Source organism: Saccostrea cucullata, unplaced genomic scaffold, assembly GCF_032062105.1.
Source record: "Saccostrea cucullata isolate Sc308-1 unplaced genomic scaffold, CSIRO_AGI_Scuc_v1 ctg1702, whole genome shotgun sequence".
In the NCBI taxonomy this organism is placed as follows: domain Eukaryota; kingdom Metazoa; phylum Mollusca; class Bivalvia; order Ostreida; family Ostreidae; genus Saccostrea; species Saccostrea cuccullata.
The window spans coordinates 49,098-70,803 of record NW_026939103.1 but is presented as its reverse complement, the minus strand read 5'-3'; the positions used below and the strand labels follow the sequence as shown (position 1 = coordinate 70,803).

Genomic DNA, 21,706 nt, shown 5'->3' with positions numbered 1-21,706 from the left:
GCTTTGAAATTTGCTCTTTGAGATTAATCAACCATTTATGATGAAATAAAATTTATGATAAAATTTCCAATATTTTGAAATATGTGGCCCCAGCTGCAGGTTCAGTGGTTTCTTTGGGGTGGGGTGCACAACTGGTTATACGGTCGAAATGCATTTTCTCTTTGTTACTCTGATCTACCTCTGGGTATTAAGTAACTAGAGTAAGCATGCTTAGTGTATATAATGATAAGCAGTGGTGCCTCTTTCAAAATTATGAATTTCATGGCCCTTGGTTTAAAACACGAACCATATTCAATTGTTGGAAAGTTGCTCAGGTGACCTATAGTTGCCCGTGGGTCTCTTGTTATTTTAGTTAATTTTTGTGGCATGAACTATATGCTGTGTTGTAGCAGATTAAAAGCTGACCGTTCCTAGGTATAGACGTAGCCTTACCAAAACCCTCATGGTCATGATTTGAACAAACTGAGATACAAGAGAGAGAGAAAGATTTATTACATTACTAATATACTAGTTAATTACAAAACACATTACAATTACATGATTTGAACTAACTAAGAAACAATAGAGAGAGATATTTTAATACTTTACTAATATACTAGTAAATTATAAACACATTACGTTTACAAAAATTATTATGCTCAACAAGTGTAGTATCCATTATCCGACTTATGGTTTTACGAATACGTGGATTTTTTGACTTCCATGTCCCCTATAGTGTTGTTTCCAGTTAGTGGCGAGATAGGGATATCTAATTTTCCCATAGTATCGTGCAGCATTAAATTGAATATAATCTTTTTCATTATCAAACATTACTCCAATTGTCAATGATCCACCTTTCTTTGTTACACACCAAGCTCTTGCAATTGCTATGATATCACCCCAAGGATTAAGTCCATCGCCATACCTACCTAGTCCTGAATGTTCAACCGAGCTAAACGTTACCACAGCGTCAAATTCACCAAGAGTCTTATTCAAGTAAGCCATCCTAAATGCTTGAGGAATGAAAGTTTTTATTTTCGGATGCAATGATCGAATTTCTCCGTACTCAAGAGTAACAACTTCCTTTGCCCCAGCCTCTAGTACACATGCCTCAACCCATGGATTCTCAGAACCTATGACCAAGACACGCCCATCTTTGACGCCAGGAGCATGCTTTAGCCCATCTCTTAACGCGTTAGTTTCAGAACTGTCATATGTTCCATCTAAAATTCCTTTTTTTGCCAGCGAGATCTGGTGCTCTACACTTTCTTTTGTCCATACAGGTGTTTTACTTTTTGTATTAAGGTATGGCATATCAAAGTACCATTCTGATACTGGCAATTGAAAATTCATTGTAAAGTCTTTAAGAAGCTTATTTGGAATATATCTGGGAGCTTCCTTTAAGCCATGACCTTTATCTATGTAAGTATTTTTAAAGATTGCTTCACAGTTCACTGGTGCTGTTACATGATTAAAATATGGGCCTGGTGAACCAGGTCGCGAAGTATTACAAAGTTGCCCACAGTCACGGCGGATTATTTCTATTTCAGCATATGGTATACCATCAGAACTTTTAGGAAGATTCATTGAATGAAGATACTTTCTATAAAGTATCGACTTTGGAATAGCATTTGAGTCGGGTGAGGATCTAACATTTAGTCTCCAATGATATTGTGGCACAAAAAATAAGAGTCCGGCTACCACCAGAAGAACAGCAGCTAAGCTGTATTTATGGCATGAACCACTTACATAAGTTAACCTTCTGCAAATAAAAAGAAATGAATCTTTTAACAAAATATATTGAAGACATTGAATGCATTTTCAAATATTAAAAATACAACTGCATTGATCCGCTGCAAACAGGTTTTCCTTATTTGTATTGTATTTCTGAAAGAAAAATGGCCTTTTTGATTGGCATTCGGCGCACTTGAAATGTGAAAATTTCATCGATCTGTCAATGAAAATTTAGCAATATGTGAAACACAAAGAGAAGTATTATCCCGATATTGTACGTATTTTGATTTGCCAAATATGAACTTCAAAGTTGGCAAGATGAATCATTCGATACAATATGTTACATTTTCAAACAAGTTTTTCTCAAAATTTGTTATCCTTGGGCCATCTATCCATGATTTTGAAACATTATTTGTGTGCATTTAAGTTAAGAAACTAAAAAAACATTTAAAAATGGAGAGAAAACCCAGAGTCGATAAAAAATTAACTTTTCCCTTTTAAAAAATCCAATATATAGATGCTGTGTTTCATTGTCGTTATAAAAATGACATGGAGTGTGTTGCGATATTATATAGCTCATTTGCGTGCGTTACCCAGTTAACAAAATTGGTTCGATCCTAGCATGGAGCGTTACTTTTTCAATACAAAGAATAAATTCATTTTCTAAAAAAATTAATGTTGTGATTTGTTTTAAATTAGATTAATTCTGGTTCTGTTGCACTGAGAGCGAAAGCAATTCTTCGAACCTGCCGACTGCCGTCCTTCTGATAAGACAGTATAAACTGAGGTCGAGTGCCGCAACAGGTGCCGGCACGAAAAAGATCCCTCACTGCTCAATGGCCCTAAGTGCCGAGTATAGGACAAAATTTGTAGCTCTCCACCGGCAAGTGGTGGCGTCTCCATATGAGTTAAAAATTCTCGAGAGGGACGTTTAACAACATACAATCAATTACTTTATCGAACCTGCTGATACTTTAAAATACATATGGACTTGAATTTGCATTTGAACTATACCCTATCAACTTTGGTGTTTTAAGTGAAGCGTTACTAAGTTATACATGCCGCAATTATTAAGATATGTGTATTGAAATATTACCCGGTAAATTCGACTAGGCATTTCAAAGGAGGCTGGGGGGGGGGGGGGTCAACAAATTTTCTATCAGATATAACTTAATTTTTAAGATATCTTAAGCTGTCATCTATCATATTGCAAAGACATATCTCGTACATTTTAGTTTTAAGATTGGATCATTTTTGTATATCTTTATATGGAGCTCTTCGTCTAAAGATCAACATAGTCTGAAAGTGGCCACGACCACCCAGCCCTCAAGGTATTCAAGGTATAATGCAGAGATATTGAACAATTTTGAATGATTTTAAACTAGGTAAAAATACATTGCTAGATAACGATAAAAGTAAAATAAACGAAATGGCTGATAACATGTAAAAAGCCGGTCATTTTGCACCTTCAACGTTTTTGAAAAGTTATCTGTCCTTGATGAAAAGGAGAAACTTTTAATTTGTCAAAATATACGTGAAAAATGAATCATTTTTTTCAGAGTTTAATAAAGAGAGAGTTTATGCATATTTTCACCAAGAGATTTTTTTTTGAAATTCAAATTACTGTTTACAATATCTTAAAAAAAAACATGCGCTGCCCGTAGACTTCAATGTTAAATTCAAGGTGCAATTTATTGGACAAAAATAATTTCGCGAAATCCTCTGGTGGAGCAGTTTTATATAATAACACCTTCAAATTGCTACCATGATCAAAAATATCGGACCAGTGAATTAAATACAAAATATGGTCGCTATACATTGAATACCTTAAATGTGAAATCCTTCCATATGCAAATCTTTTGAAAGTCTGTCAACCTGTGGTCAGCCGTCAAAATCGTAGACATTAAACTATTAATATATTTAGTAGGTACTATTCCTGTAGATGGCATGCCAAATACGCCCATCTTAATAAGCTTTTGCCAAAGGTCAAGATGTCCAACATTTTGTTTTTATAATAGCTCAAAAACTGTGTGTGGTATAAAGTAAAAAGTTTTACGGATAACATTGACTAGCAGATAGAAAGTAAGTTGAAAACCAATTTTAAAAAAAATACTCATCGAGAAGAATTCTTTTTAAAAAATGCTTATATTTTAAATGTAAGAGATTCAATTCTCTTAGCTATTGCTAGATGCATTTAATCTTTCCTTCCTCTAAATATTTTTGGTTGTCATCCTAAGTTTACTTGTATCCAAAATATTCTGATTAAACACGTTTTTATTGAGATTCGCTGTATATCTTTTTAGTTAGACGCGTGATACATTTTAGGCATGCTTTATAAAGTAGAACGATTGATTAATAATAGAGGAAAAATCAAGGACTGGTTGTCTACTGGAACTTAACTATCATTGATAAGGCAACGCAGAGGTTTCTTTAATTTTATGAATTACCAAAAGAAAATCAAATGTTCAATGAAAAGAGTTTTAAAAAGGTAGTATTACCATAATTTACTATTATCATAATAGTATCCTTTCAAACATGTGTTGATAATATTAGGATTACTTGTTTAAAACCGTTTAAGCAGAAAATTGAGTGAAGATTCAATTTGCAAGGGTGTGGAGATCACTAAAAAATTGGATATTTCTAAGAATTGGTATTACACATGAACAACCAGGTGCGAGTGAAACTTTTGCAAGCGAACATTTAGATTACCTTATTTACAATCAATAAATAAATAATGAACAGTTTCCCTGGAACAGCATTTAAACTGCTCAGAATACTTATTTTCATAGGATTTTCTAAGCAAAAGCATATTTCAGAATTGGTAAGAATAATAGAATAAAATCTTATATTAAATACCTTGATGTTCTACCACTCATTATCTCCTTCAACAAAAAAATCAAATGTTGCCAAATGAAAATCCTTGTTAAACGTAATATGCAGTCAATATCAACATGGCTACCCGGTCAAAGTGGAGAATATTTTAAACTAAAGTGGAGAAATTGAACTATGCAAATAGAGTGCACAGAATGGTGACGAATTCAAAACATTCCTTATACATGCGTGTGAAAAACCTTTGAGTCAGTCATCTTGAGATAACATATAATCATGTGTATAGACATTCTGCATGATCAAGATTTGTGGTACCAATATCCTTACTGCTAGCATGTATTCATTATTTACAGATAATCAAAAGAACACACCCAAAGAAAAAGTCATATTACTAGTATAACTTAAATAAAAATGCATGACATTTTTATCAGTAAATGAAAAAAAAATATTACTTAGATTTCGCCTACGACAGCTAAATCCTTTATACACTGTATATGCGAATGTATTTGAAAGGATTGAATCCAGTAAGCAGATGAAAAGTGATGAATTTTTATATTAAGACATACTCACTAAAACATCATAATTGCCATTTAATTAAAAATTTAATGTTATTGATCTGTGTTTATTTGAAAACACTAAATATTTAAAGATTAAACAAAAGGTACATGTGTATAAATTATTTTTTTTTTAAACTCTTGTATTAGACAGTAACTACTAGTATTATATTTATTACGGTTGACGATATGATTCATATTGAACATCGTGTTATTTGTTTTTAATTCGCAAAAGTCGAAGGTTTCTTACAAATTACAATAAAATTTACTAAATTCTTTTTTTAATGAGGCATCTACATGTATCTGATCTCTTGCCCTTAAAATACAATGATTAGCTATTTAATTTATTATTTTCATAAGGTATGAAAATCTGCAAATTATGTATTTTTAAAAATAATTATTTCTACAAAAATCAGAAAATACTTGTTTTTATATCAGTAACAAAAAATCATTGGTGGTAATTCAAATGGAATTTCAAGGACAAAATTATCAGTTTGATGACTGAATGTCCGTTTTTCTTCATCCTTCTTGTTTCTGCAGACCAAATAGACATTTTTGAATACAGAAAACTAGCGTCGCAGTTTGGTCTGAGGTGTATGATTTCGTAAAATAATTTAAGATCATACATCACAAGTTTTCGCACTTAAGTAGTTAAATATAGGTTTCCTGGCAGGGTCATCTTTAAAATAAAATTGTCATGTAGTCATTTTCAACTTAAGATTGAAAATTAATAAAAGGCATGTAAAAACAAATAACAACAACAATAAAAAAAAAATCAGCAAAGGCTTTTTTAAGGTATCCGTCCCAACGAATCATTTTTTAATGAAACTGACATCAAGCAAGCATTTAATTATTTCATTAAACATCATTACTGAATTATGTAACCAAAATTTTATTTGAGTGATTCAAAAGGAATAATCTATGATAACTGATTAAGATACAAATTGTGCAAATCCTTTCCGTTTATAACCGATCTCACTCTTTATTGAAAATTTTAGAAAGTCGGATGACATCGAACCCGATGTTAAAAAGAAACAAAAATTGAGATAATTGTAATGAATGAAAATAATTGTAAAGCATTCGGTAATACAATGAATATATCAATATATTGAAAGTAAGTTGTGCTAAAAACTTACAAATAATTGTCAATTAATGGCTAAGGAATATATAAAATAAAGTATTGAAGTGTGTTTAATTTTTTTCGTATTTTACTAAAACTTTTAAAAATGTGTGTTTTGATTCATACAATTCAGTGTTTTTTCTACATACATTCTTTTGAATTAAATACATATATATCTAATATATTTATTAGGCATGTAAACAATTTAATACAACAGGTATCCAAAAATTGCTTTATTCTACGTAAGGAGTAAAAGCCTATTTTTTAAGTGCAAAAAATAAGGGTTGAATTTATACCTTTTAAGTATCTTCATGTATTTCTGTTCCTAAACTACCTGCGGGATTTTGAAGTGACTGTATTTCGTTATTCTATAAGTCTGTTTATTGATCGAACTGTTTGTAGAGTTTGTAGATACTTTTTGAAATAGTTTTGTTATCGTTAAAAACATAATACATGTAATTTCTCCCGTGCTTGCGCGGGATTTCATCTAGTACATGTAATAAATGGGAATTATGTCTATGTATACTGAGTATTTACCACCTACATATGTACACATCTGTTGCTATTAGGAATGGAATACCTATACACAATAAAAATTTCTCATGAATTCGGGTAATTTTATTGAAATACTAAGTAATGTATATAAATCAATGGGTGATGTCTTAGTTGTAAAGTAAACAAGTTATTGTACTTATTTTGGTGAATATTGGCACTCATTGGCTGTACCAATGCACTCGTGCAATATAAGTTCAATTTAACACTATAATATTTTGTTTACCATTTAATTAGAGAACTAAAACGCTTATAGAAAACTTTAGTTTTCTGTTGCATGCTATGTTAACAGTCCAGCGTTTTTACTATAAAAATCAAAGCTCCAAAGTTTTTACTTTAATCAAAGTTTTTGCTATAGTAGATCAAAGTTACAAAGTTTTTACTACGGTTAATCAAAGTTTTTACTTTGGTACTATAGTTAATTAATTAAAAGTAAACTATGGTTGACTATAGTTCACTATAGTATTTTTTGTTAAGGATTTTCTAAAAATACATTTTTCATAAAGGCATTATAATTGTTTCATGGCATTGATGCTTGACAGTGAAATCTCTAATTTGCCAAAAGAAACACATTGGTCAAAAGCTCTGCAATGCTGCAGCATATTGCTACACTTTTTCAACTGGATTCCATAGATCTGTATACACCTTCAAATGTCCAAAAATAGTAATTTGTTATGACAAATTATTAGCTTGTTTTAACAACAGATAATTTGTTATCACAGATAAACAATTTTGTAAAAGATACTGCTACGGCCCTAATACGCTCCCATATACTCTGTACGTACGAAACAATGTATCAAAATCGTTGGTTCCATTCCAATTACATGTAGCTTATTCTTAAGAGCTCCAATGAAACTTTGTCCGTCCATGCTACATGTACCACCTGCCAGTGCTGTCCGGGAGAGGAAATAATTAATTTTAGGCATGCTACGTTCAGAGGGATTTTTTCCACGGTCAAAAAATGCTTCAATAAATTATGTTTTGTGATTTGTTTTTATTCTTTTTAATTTTGTTTTACCCTCTCTTTCTCTCTGGATTCATTCTACACATGCACCATGATCTACTTTACATACTGGTTTTCGACAGGCATTTATACCTACACTGTACTGTTTATCCAATTCAGATTAAAAAATAAAACTAAGAACTAACGTATAATTGTTCTCCCGCCTACCTCCAAGTCAATTTTCAAAAGTTAATATATTTGAATGATTTTCCATATTTATATTCATATTTACATGAATTTCCATAAAACATTATTTATTTGGGAAAACAAAGAAGAGATAACCCTATAATTTTGATAAAACTCGCGTTTTTCACTATAGAAATCAACGGAAAACGGAAAATATTTTTAAAACATCCCCCCCCCCCGTGAAACAAAAATTCCTTTACACGGGTAATATAGACTGTCATTTCACAAATTCATACCAAAGCTTTATGTGTTTCACGAGGGGGGGGGGGGGGGGACATATGTTTACTGACAAAAAAATGACAAAGGTTTTAATTTTTCACCAATTTCAAAGGGGTTTACAACTAAAACACAGTATTTATTAATGATATTTATGTTTAATTTCATAAGCTTAAAACATAAGAAAAGAAGTAAGGAACATTGATTCACATTCAAAAATATTTTAAAATACGGTGATGGTGTAAAGCCCGGTTTCAACGGAAAATATCGTCTACCCCCCTTTTTTAGAGAGGTAGAATAAGGGATAATTAACTATTTTACACTGGTATTAAATTTATTAATCAATTATAATTGAACAGATATTTTATTCAACAAAGATTTTATGGCCAAATTGTCATTAATATTGAATTAAATAGGTGTAAAATCTAGGCGGGAATCAAGAGTTAGCGTACGTACTTCTTTGATCTAAATCCCAGTTCCAAATGCAAAAAACAAAAAAAACAAAAAAAAACACCTGGCTGTGTTCCTGGGGTGAACCTCTTTGGTCCCCTGTAACGCTTGGCAGCAAGAAAGGTAACATTTGTAAATAAATTATCACGAAGTAATAAAACAAACATCCTGTAACAACCTTTCTCTGAAAACGAAAATAAACAATATCCTTGAGTGGGAAGTACTTTGTAAAATGTTACGTTAAATATGTGTTATAAATTTACTTTTTATGTATGTGTATGATCTATTACTTTGTTATAATAAATTATTAATTTGTTACGTCAAATTACTCATTTATTATAACAATTTATTAATTCGTTGTATCAAATTTTTAAAATTGTTTAAAAAAATTTTTTTTATCAAATAATTGATTTGTTTTATCAAATCATTAACTTGCTAAATCAAATTATTTATTTGCTATAACATATTATTAATCTGTTATAACAAATTATTAATTAGGTATATCATATTCATAATTTGTTATAGCAAATTAGTAATTTATTTTAACAGATTACTAATCTGTAAAAACAAATAGGTAACTTGTTATAAAAATTACCAATTCGTTATTTTAAAAATTAGTAAGTTGTTAAAACAAATCTATAAAAGATACTGGTACGGCCTTCCGTCACCGTGTATATAAGACTGTCTCAGGTTAATCAAAGAATGTAACATAAATTAGTTAAAGGGCGATATTTTAAGTACGATATGATATAAGCCAAGAGTTTTAACGGGACTCAAACATTTTTACAGATAGAATTTTCCGGCATATTCATTTCATCTAAATTTTACATTATCTGAATAGTTTGAGAAGAGTGAAATGTATATACATTTACCTTAACTGCATTCCCGTGTTATTTCCCATCAAAAGTGGAACGGGCACATGAAAATAGTCCAAACTTTATATAAACTAGAAATAACGTGGAATAAAGGACTATATACGATTTTGAAAAACCGTAATTTTCAAGAGGTGAGTGATTATTTCTCAAAACAAGCTTAAAGTAGACTGTAGTACATCGCTTAAAGTATGTTTTAAAAAACTTCACTGAGCAGACGCATATGCTGTTGCATGATAAGAAAGGTTTCCTCGTCATATATCCCTGCTTAAATTTCAGCTGTGAAAACTTCTTTCTATTGATTTTACCATATAGCGCTTATTACGCAAACATCTTTGATGCGTTGAAAAAGTCCAAAATTTATTTACTGTACAAAAAAAAACGTTGTTTCTACTTTGTATATTTAGTTAAAAATTTACATCAATTCATGCAATTTTTTTTGTTTTTGAATGATAATACTTCAGTGTAAAACTTGAATTAGAAAGGGAAAAAACTATGACTGCTGTGCCTCGGAAAATAGGCTTGCTTTGGGGGAACTTGAATCTTGCTGACTCTCAACATTTGACTTTTGGTACCGACAACTGATTTTGATTCAGGGGTATTTTGATACCTGGGTATACTGCAATAAATACTACTGAGTACTCTTTGTTCTATTCAAATAATCTCTAAGGAAGAACACCTGCCAGAGGGCGTCATTTTTTTTTTATGAATGTTAGCAGGTTGGTTCGATACAACCTAAATTCGATTGAATAAATCTCTGTTGTATTTCAAAAATATTAATTAAAAGAAAGAAAAAAGAAAAAAAATTATCATTGTAAATATACTCCTGCAGTACACTTTGATTTCTACTAAGGGTAAGTATAATGTTACATTCTTTTTTTCTTCAACTTATTTTTCTATAAATTCCTCATTATAGAGATTGTTCATGGGTAGAGCATGCTCTCGCGTATCGAATCTCAACTGGGAGATACACGTACATGTATATACTCTGTGAACAGGTGGCAAAGGTATATTGCCGCATTAGTAAGGGTACTTGATGATTGAAAAGTTTAAGTCATTACAATTATCAAAAATTAACGTCAATCTGTAGTAAATATCCAAGTATGAAAAAAATTGGTCAGACTGCGACACTTTCAATTTCAAGCTAACTGGAATATAACTCTTGTCGACATATGAATGGAAATAACTTTAATTTGTTAATATACACAGTATGTATAAATGTCGAGTTGAAGGACACAAAATTCAAAAAAGTATTTTTTCTTAAATTTGAATAACTTCTACTTATAAATACAAAAATAGGACTGCAATTAACGGGGCGCAATTGGTACCCATGGATATTCCAGTAGATTGTTGGAAGGCCTGGTCTACATAAACCACAAAGACGTTGTCAATCAGAAATTGACGAATCCTTTAAAGTTCAACTTCGGGATACTAGTGTGTAAACTCAGAAATCAATGTTTTTTACAAAATAATTTTGCAAAAGACCAATGACATGAGAAAATTCATGAGCTCATTTTTTTCATGAATAAGCAGCAGTGAATGATGTTAGAATGATCTTTAATTTATCAATGGGAAGTGTTGCGTGCATAGTTGACAAGTCAAAATTTTATATGCTTTAGTCCTTTACATTTTGTTAAAAATGTTGTGATATTTAATAGAACTTAATCGATTTGGTGTTTGATTTCAATGAAATAAACACACATACACAAATACAACTTTGCATAAGAAACAGAGAACCAAGCAATGCACATATAATACAGATTAATCGCATTAAATAATTGTTAACGAGTACGGCATTGGTTATACATGTAAGCAGTAGCACGTGGTCAGTCTAAATCCATAATTGACTTCTGTTCATACGCAAAGTTGCATTCTTTTTACTGATATTAATCATACAATCAGGCAAAAAGGTGAATAACATTGAAAAGTTGCACACGCTCCATTAAATAAATTAACACGCGGTTACTGGAATGATACTTAATGAAGTATTGTGTTTTCGATTATTTCACAAGAATTTACATATATAGAACTTATTCCATTGATCAGTGGGAGTTTATTGAAGGAAAATAATAATACGTATATGAAATAATTTACACTGTACTTAAAGCATTTTCCAGTGAGGTAACTTTGTTATTAAAGGCTGATAACCTGGTAGAAGGACACAGCTCCACCTACATTTGAAGATGTCCTACAACCAGGTTAATTATGTTTTTTGTTCATTTCTCAGCTTTATCGGGGGCTATATATAGGTTAAAAGATTGGATCGATCGTAAATTTTCGGCAATTATTTATTCGTAAGCCTGTGGGAATGACATTTGAGTGCAGTAAACATAAAAGTTAAATATAAACATAATTTATGATATACCTTCACGATTATATAAAGTTGGCCAATAGATAATGGTCATTGACCCCAAAAAGTATCGACCGGAGATAAGGATAAACATTCACTTCCTTCTTTCTTCGCGTGTTTTCATTTCCAATCTCTTATCTTTTTCTAACTTACACAGCTCTAATATTTTGTTAAATGATCCAATAATAGCAATGACTCCCCTGTAAAACTAAATTTAGTGTATATCAACACTTAATTTAAAAAAAACCGTAAGCTATAGAATTATTCCTAAACTTCAACGTACAAAATAATTGTCATTTACCTATATAATTTCAAAAGTTCAAGTAAAGCATCAACGTATTAAGTAGGGTCTTTTTTAGATATAGAGGTCAATAGTAAACAATTCTAAAATGTATAAGCTAAATAATTTGTTTTTTTCTTAGGGAAAAGCTTCCGGACACTGGTCTGACATTGCTTGTTTTATGATGGCATTTCATTTGAAAAATTTAATGTTTTTCTCAAACTGTATAATAAGGTCCTTCATGTTAACAAATTGATTACACATGTATATAATAAGTGTGGTTTTTAACGTTAACAAATCAATTCAACATGTTTTTATTCAATGAGATTTTGCGTGGTGGCACCAGACAAAATTTGATAACATAACGTGTTAAGTGTTTAAGGTACATGTTACCAGCAATGGTTTAGATAAGGCCTTTTTGCAATAATTTTTGACGGCACTACGCTATAAGGTAAGGCATCTTTCTTTCTTAATTATTTCACATAACTTCATTTACAAGCATAATTAGATACTTTATATAGATATATTGAAAAAAGGAGAAAATGATGGAGACATAACATACTAGTTTATCTTTTTAAAAAATAGGTGAGCTAGCACCGTAGCAATATTTAAACACATGTACAGAAAGAAATTCTCGTGATCGCACAGTGCTTGATTCTTTAATGTTTAACAAGACTGAGTCTGATAGTTAGAATTATAATTTTTATAAAGTGTATGTTACAGATACAAAGGTTAAGAAACAATTGGGGGCTGTTGGGCTTATTTTCCTAGTGGAGTTTTTGCGCAACAGTACATTTATGACCTTTACTGAGGAGGGAGAGGCTCAATATACAATAGGGTAAAGCTGCCGTTTTAGGAATTGTGAAGCTGGTTTAACGATAAAATGAATTCTTGTGTATTGGCAGGAGAGTTAAAAGAAATATGGAAAATAACTCAAACTATAAGCATATATTTTCCGAACAAATCCAGAGAGTTTCGAATGTGAAAATGTTGCAAAGTAGCCTGGTTCTCTGGCTCATATTTGCCAAGGCAATAACTATGTAAAAAAAAAAAATCCGTTTCTTTGTTAAGCACAATCAGATCCTTACTCGGGCTTTTCCGTAAAAAAGGGGAAAATTAAAGAATTAAAATTATATTCATGTGAAACAGCGTTGAATCAATCCCTTATCGTGTCTTTTCGACAAACTCTGAAAAGAAGAAGAGATTATTTTTTTTCTGAAATTGACGACATTATCCAGGAAGGTGGTAAAACTCGAACGCTAGAAGATGTGTAAAATTTTGGCTTTGTATGAGTTTTTGTTGTGTAGTTAACTTTATCGTGTAAATTACACAATGAATAAACAAACTTCAGAATAAAAATAGTGTCATTTAATGACACAATGAAATTGTTATCGTACAGTCTATCTGCAGTAGTTTTCCCAGAATGCCCGACCGTGAAGCCGTGCATGCGTATTCCAGAAATTTATATGCACTAACGTAGTTGCTAGCAAGCGCTCGAGAGCGCTAGCAATAACTTTAAGAAATCGTGTATTCTATTATAAAACATCAGAGGTGCCTGTATAACAAAGCCAAGGTTAAAGTCGGAATTACCTACTTTAAGGTACTTCGATCCAAAATTGGAAAATTCAAAATTAAAGTTGGAAAATTCAAGATTAAAGTTGGAAAAGCCAAAATTAAAGTTAAAATCACCAACTTTTAAGTTGGAATTACCAAATTTAAAGTTGGAATTTCCAACTTTAAAAAATATTACGTGGCACTCATACGCTAAGTAGATGTAATAATAACTGTAGTAAATAGAGTGTCAAAGAAAACGTAAATTGAGAATAACAAGAATATATGAATAAAATACATGTATAAAATCAAGACTAGACAAATATATCAAACTGTCAAAGTATCTCACTGAGAAAACTTTTATCAAATGAACCTTGGGTAAAAACTTAAGACACAACTGTGACCAGTTTTAATTCCCTATGATTTGAAAAGGTAAATTTAAAATTGTCTAATTGATCATTTTTGGAACAAGTTTTCTTATGGTTTGTGCTTCATTTTTTCTCCCCTAAACTTGCAAAACTAGATAAAAAATTCAAATTTTTAAAAGCATTTTTATGACCTCTCTAGAATTTATTGAACAGTTATGAAATAGCATGGGAGAAATAGCAAATGGTTTTCCGAGGGAAGAAACTATATTTCCCGAGGCGGAATATTTTTTTTATTCTCGTTAATGCGCTTTTTAGTGCCTCGGATATTAGTGTATTTGCTAATCAAAATGCATTTTACAAAACGGTTACGTCAGAATTTATTATTATATTTAATCGTCTTCTTCAGCGCTCTCTACAGCGCGTTGTTTATTGGGAGGATAGGAAGAGTGCCAAGAGTTTAGATAGATCATTTCTTGCTTTTCTGTCATTCTCCCTTTTGGTTAACTTTGAAAGAGACTTTCTCGTTTTTAGTTCTACTGGTCAGATATCAGAAGAGCTTATGCGATGATAAGGTGTCCGAACACAGTTAAAACTGTGTTAGGTTGTGATTAAGAACTTAAAATGATGATGGTTTTAGAACCAGCACTAATTTTGATTCAAAGATTACACTGAGGCAAATTTGAGATACATTTCATTTCTATAGACAACATACATCTAATACATTTGGTAGATAGGCAAGCATGTGCTCTATGTTTTCTTAAAGAAAATGCGCTGTAAAATTGATTAAAATCTGCAGAAAATGAGAAAATTTAGAAATTTGACATATTTTCTTACCTTTCCTTTATCCCCTGTGTATCCAATAACTTGAAATTAATACTCATTTTGTGGCAGGGGGTGATAAGTAGTTTTGAATTTTTAAGATGTTGCATCATTCTAAAAAAACAACAACACCCAAACCAGGGACCAAAAAGGGATCCTACCCTATCTTGTCCTTTCAAGTCATTACAATGAATTAATTCGTGGATATTGATACAGCTACATATTTACGTCCATCAGTGAACATTGTCTATATATGTTTTACAATACTTTTATCTAATTTATTTTAGAAAGATATGTAAAACGATTAATATTGCTTCCATTCTTTCAATGCAGGAAATAGATGCCTAAAAAAGTAATGTGACCCTCAATTTGATATTTTTAAAAACATACATTTATTGATGTTTCATTTATATTAGTAACAATATTCATTTTCATTAAAACGTTGCATGATTCGATACGTCCCAAAAAGATATTGACATTATGTATTAAGCAAAAATAGGGGCTTAGTTAGGGGATCTTTGATGCGAAAGCTAATGAAATGAAGATCCTGTGGTTTTGGGTCCGCTGAGATGCCCCAAGTAGGTCCAAGACAAAAGCCCATGGAAGCTTGTGAAGTTTAAGCATTTTTAACGGTAACTGTGAGTGTCCAGATAATCCTAATTTAATTGTGACATCTTTTATTTTTTACCTGGTAGGGGTCTAAAGGCGCAACCTAAAAGCTGGCGAATTTTCATCTTTCCAACTGCTATATATTTGTCAGAAAATGTTCATTTACATTAAATTACTTAAATTTCAAAGTTTACAATGCGGACTTCACGATATGCCATGTTACTCAAACAATTTGCATAGCTCAGTATTTTTTTTTTCAAATTTGTTTTCTATGTAAGTTTGATATAACAAAAGTAGGAAAATGCTAAGAATCCATTGTAATTGTATTGCAAAAAGAATTTAAAAAGTACATGTGTACAACTAGCTTCGCCCAAGACGCTTCCTAAAATAATATGTTTATGTATGTGAAATTTATTGTTCAAAATTTGAGTAATATGCAAACTCTGGTTATTGAAAACAAAGACCAATCGTTATGACTTCTTTGCGGAAGTACATGTACCAGTTCTTGAATATTTTCCAGAAAGCTTTTTCTAACTTCATCAATTGTATAAAGCAGTTGCTTAGTGTACAATTAGTGAAAAGTGGATTACTTTACACTAGGCACGAAAAAACTTTACCCTAATCGAATAGCAGATCTAGAGTTTTTGAAATTTAAATATTCACTGGTCAAGTGGACCGGTTATTTAGTGAAATCCATTGGTCAACGCATATATTCATGATAGTTTTGCTCCTGTTTCTTCTGAATTTGCAGGCTCCCTCTTGTTGTTTTGTTTACTTTCAGCAGAGAGGTGTTTAAATTATTCTAAAATGTAGGATTTCTTACAAATAGCTAAAGCCACGAACCATCGAAATGCGCCTTAACAAAAAATTAATGAGAATTTCAATATAGATAGTGTAGACTTGTAGCTTTTCATAACTTTTTAGGTCACCTGAGTCACTCAGGTGACCTATTGCTATCTGTTTTTGTCCGTCGTCGTCCGTCGTTCGTCGTACGTCGTTCGTCGTTCGTCGTCAATCGGTCGTAAACTTTTGAACATTTTCAGCTTCTTCTCTGTAACCACTGAACCAATTTCAACCAAATTTGGCACAAAGCATCTATGGGTGAAGGGGAACAAAAATTGTGAATTTCATGATCCCTGCCCCCCTGGGGCCTGGGGGGGTGGGGCCAAAACCACTAAAATTAATGCAATCTTCAAAAATATTCTTCTTTACTCCTGGACATCAAGCAGTCAAACTGTTTGCATGATTGTAATCAGCATTGAGTCCTTTACCAAAATTGTGAAATTCATGGCCCTGGGGTCAGGGGTTCTTGTACTAGGGCGGGGCTAAATAAGTATATAGTGAAAATGCATTATGTCTTTGAAAATCTTCTTCTCTGCTCCTGGGTATTAAATAAACTAACTAAGTACATAGTTATGATGAGCAAGAGTGCCTCTACCAAAATTGTGAATTTTATGGCCCCAGGGTCAGGGGTTCTGGTGTCAGGGCGGGGCTCTATTGATTATATAGAGGAAATACATGAATTCTTTGAAAATCTTCTTCTTTACTCCTGGGTATTAAATAAACTAACTAAGTATATAGTTATGATGAGCAAGAGTGCCTCTACCAAAATTGTGAATTTTATGGCCCCAGGGTCAGGGGTTCTGGTGTTAGGGTGGGGCTCTATTGATTATGTAGTGAAAATACATGAATTCTTTGAAAATCTTCTCTGCTCCTAGATTTTATATAATTTAACTAAGTACATAGTTATGATGAGCAAGAGTGCCTCTACCAAAATTGTGAATTTTATGGCCCCAGGGTCAGGGGTTCTGGTTTTAGGGCGGGGCTCTATTGATTATATAGTGAAAATACATGAATTCTTTGAAAATCTTCTTCTCTGCTCCTAGGTTTTATATAAACTAACCAAGTACATAGTTATGATGAGCAAGAGTGCGACAACCAAAATTGTGAATTTTATGGCCCCAGGGTCAGGGGTTCTGGTGTCAGGGTGGGGCTCTATTGATTATATAGAGGAAATACATGAATTCTTTGAAAATCTTCTTCTTTACTCCTGGGTATTAAATAAACTAACTAAGTACATAGTTATGATGAACAAGAGTGCCTCTGCCAAAATTGTGAATTTTATGGCCCCAGGGTCAGGGATTCTGGTGTTAGGGCGGGGCTGTATTGATTATACATGTATAGTGAAAAAACATTAAATCTTTGAATATTTTCTTCTTTGCTCCTAGGTTTTAAGCAGATGAATTACCTATATAGTTATGAGCAATCCCTAATCTTCAAGAATTGTAAATTTCAAGGCCCCAGGGTCAGTTGTACCATAGTGGTGGGGGGGGGGGGGAAGGCTGTACTTATGTACTGAAAATGAATGAATTGTTTGAAATGTGCTCTTTGGTATTAATCAAATATTTTTGAAAAGCAAGTATGCCTTTCCAAAAATAGTGCAATGTGTGGATCTAGGCCTAAGAGTCAAGGGTTCATGTGTGGTAGCGGCACTACTGATTACTGCTGAATATTACTGATTAGTTGAAATGCATTTTTTGTTCCCCTACCCTGCCTATGGGTATAAAGTAACCAAACTAAGGAACTGCTAAGTGTATAGTTATGATGACCAGATTGTAAATGCTATAGCATCTGGCTTAAAACATGGATCAAATTCAGTCACTGGGAAGTTGTTGAATAATGCTCAGGTGACCTATAAGGCCCAGGGGCCTCTTGTTATTTTTAGATATCTATAATACTTTTTTAAGAAGAGACTTGACATTATGGCATTGTTTTGAACGAAATTTAATTGAGAAACGTCATTTTCTGTAACGTAACGTCATTACATCGTAACGTCTTAAAAATCCTTTGCAATAGAACATTCTACAGTAACTGCTTACCTTTGTACACCTGAGCCTTTCAGTACTTCTTTTTCTGTACGTGTATTTTTTAATAAATAATTTAATACTCTAGACATATAAATGTCACTGCATTATATGGCTTTATTATCTGATGTAATAAATTCTGAAAATTTTTTAAATTTTGTGACTGTATAAATATAATTCTTAAATCTTAAGAAATGTACATGTAACTACAAAATTAATTAATTTCCCCCCTTAACGCAAAGTGAAGCCCGATGCAGCAATTGTTAAATATTTTTCTTAGCAAGAATCTGGGCTTGTAATAAAGAAATAGAATTACCAGAGTGAGTATGTTTTGTGTATTTGATGAACCCCGATTTATTCGTGCATGTTTTTGAATACACATAAGTTCTTAGTTTTCAACATGACCCCCCTCCCCCTTTTCAAGACTTAGATAGAGCAGAATTATACAATGTATTTATTTATTTTTTATTCTTATGTTCTATATCGCTATCGTTTACATTTTTTCGAGGGGGGGGATGGGGGCTGACGTGTAAAAGACATGCGTTTTAATCTTTAAACATAATCATTGTGTTTTGCTTTAAAAAAATGCGCCTGTGTTTATTTTTTAATATATTGTTGAAAAATCAAGTAATACATTTTAATCGGCAAAGGATTGTTGTTTGTGTCCAATATTACACTCTTGTATGTATCATAAAATTATTTTTAAAATTGCCATGCACAGTCAGCATGGTGTTAGAATAGTGCTACCCGGGAATGGGACATATTACACTTCGATTACTTCTACTTTTTTCATTTGATTTTTTTTTTATCGCTGTTGTTCTTTTCCTGTTCCTTTATCCGTCAAAATCACTACCCTGCCACATCTTTTCAATATTTGAAGCGAAACTAACTAAACTACCAGTCATATAGTGGAGGGACATTCCATGTAACAATATATGTCCCAATTCGCGTTCACTGTAGACTTGAATTAGGTGGCATGTATATATATATAACGGAATGAAAATTAAAGCTTAAATGTATTTAATTATTTACTTTTAATAATTGTTATTTCCAACCGCAGGGAGGATTCTCTTCTCCTATTTATAGATATCAGAACTTTATCCAGTTTCCGTTACATCTCTCCGATTCATGCTCTGCCTCATCACCCTAAATGTGATTGAGAAAGACGGTAGGCAAACCACTTACTACTAAAAGTAAATTAGGGTCCAAAATCCATGTGTATTTTTATGAATTTAAGGTGCACATTTTAAATAGGACACTTTTTTATTTTAATCGGATAACCTCGGCATTTACCTCAAAATGCATTCAGATGTTACAGAATTTCGGATATATTTGACCAGTTTCTAAAGTATACGGTACTTAACGAGACGTATGTATTTCTATAGATGTATACGTGTTTGCGGATAGATCATCCGCAGCCACTCAATTTCAGAGTTATTGGATTACCAATAGACTTTCTTCTTTTAGTTTGTTCGGGGAAAAAATCTATTTTTAAAGGTATGTCCTCCCACTCCCCCTTCTGCATAAACTTAAAATAAAACTGCCTCTATAAATAAGCTCCTTTTTAAAATGTGTAGAAGCCTAGATACATTTAGTATTCATGAAATGGTTCTTACACTTCATTAAAGGACATCGTAAAATATGTAAGCTGATTTTGTAAAATAGAAAGTCCAAAAAAGGTTCCGAGACGTAAAAGGCTACTAAAGAAGGGAAAAGCTACGGGGAGAGAGAGAGAAAGAGAGAGAGAGCGTTTAGATCTTAGTGTTTTAAAATAAGTTAACTTACATTTACTGTAAATAAGATTGAAAACACAATCTTGAATGCATAATATTCATAAATATATTTCTTCAATTGAAATATCAGTGTGTAAACAAACCAAACTATTTACTTTTTATGTATCCTAGAATGCGCATAGATCATCTAATTGTTGCGTGTATTTTAGATATCAACTTCGGATTAGGCTTTTTTTTTTATTCTTAATAAAAAGATTCGAAACAAGGTTTTACGTTCAACATCTAGTGCTGGCAACAAATTGGAAACTCTACACAAATCAATTTTCAACAGTCACTTTTTTCTAATAAAATTACTTTGACAAACTTCTATAAATTATTTTTGCTCAGATGCAATAGACGTATGAATGTCACATTATGACGTCATCATTGATGAACGTAAGCATGAAGAAAACGAGCGTAATTTTAAATTTTATTTAAGAAATAAGGTATCACTTTAAACATATCGGGATATAAATATGGGTTGGTCACGACATTAAATTCCATAAAGCCCGAAAGGCTTTATGATGAATTTAATCTCGTACCAACCCGTATTTATAGCCCGATAGATGTTTTAAAATGATACCTTATTACTTATATTTACATTTGTGACTTATTCATACTTTATATTTGCCTGATTGTGACTTTCAACGTATAAAATGTGTTATTTTTCAAACCCAATGGCATGTATGTAATCGACTGAACGCGCGTCGACCCTTTATGACGTCACAGAGAAATTACAGAACCCGAAGGGCTTTATGATGAATTTAATCTCGTACCGACCCGTATTTATAGCCTGATAGATGTTTTAAAATGATACCTTATTACATGTACTTATATTTACATTTGTGACTTTAAACTTGCGGTGCACACGGTTAGTAATATTTTGAGATGATAGTTTAAAAACATGGAGAAGTAAATCGATAAACAGCACACTTTTTTGTGCGCAATAAATTATACAGTTTTTTCAATGGGTGGCACTGTAGCTCTCCGGTCTGTCAATATATTTTTTTTTCCGGAGAGGTACAGTTCTGCAGCTATAGTGTGATATAAAGGAAAAACGTTTGCAAATGTAGATATTATAAAATAACACATGACAAAAATCAATTTAAGACATTCTATCACAAAATTATTGTCAAACTAGGGATTATATAATTGTCAAGAATAAATCTGATATACTAATAACTAATTTAGGGTATATGATGGACATATAATTACTAATAAAATGGAGGACCTTGCCTAAATTTCTGAAAGCTCAATGGTCATAAAGTGTAAAATTCATATTAGCCACACGAGAGTACCTCTAAGATATTTTGCATAAAGGTGCATATATGTAATATTTTTATGTATGCAAAGTTTAGAAGGGGTACTTGAGTGTAGCCACATTTAAATTTCGAACTATATGCTGCAAAATCGGCTTTTTTAAGCAGTCTTCAACTTCATAGGTATATTTGTTCCTGCGCATGTGCTGAGGACGGTGGCCTGTGTGCAAAAAAATTATATGTAGCGTACCATGACATCGTGCTCAACAAAATAACATATGGTAGGCTTTGATATTTCAAACTTAAGTTTTGTCTAAATTAAAGGCAGATATTGATAGT

General features: G+C 32.0%; 1 protein-coding gene across 2 annotated transcripts; it reads right to left on the bottom strand.

Annotated features, from left to right (window-relative positions):
• Positions 1-541: 541 nt before the first annotated feature.
• On the bottom strand, positions 542-9,647 carry LOC134252232 (uncharacterized). Of its 2 annotated transcripts, none has more exons than XM_062734654.1 (2): positions 9,496-9,647; positions 542-1,741 (listed from the first exon to the last, which is right to left on the bottom strand). In XM_062734654.1, the coding sequence occupies exons 1-2, from the start codon at positions 9,522-9,524 to the stop codon at positions 667-669; spliced, it is 1,104 nt and encodes a 367-aa protein (XP_062590638.1). In that variant the 5' UTR covers positions 9,525-9,647; the 3' UTR covers positions 542-666. The 2 variants fall into 2 exon arrangements, with proteins under 2 accessions (XP_062590638.1, XP_062590640.1); XM_062734656.1 differs by lacking the exon at positions 9,496-9,647 and adding an exon at positions 4,570-4,758.
• Between the last annotated feature and the right edge of the window lie 12,059 nt (positions 9,648-21,706).

Excerpts from the sequence above, each read along its gene's own strand:
- LOC134252232 (XM_062734654.1), bottom strand. The coding sequence starts at position 9,524 with ATGGGAAATAACACGGGAATGCAGTTAAG. Across the intron at positions 1,742-9,495 it reads AACACGGGAATGCAGTTAAG|AAGGTTAACTTATGTAAGTG; the intron begins GTAAATGTATAT and ends TTTTATTTGCAG.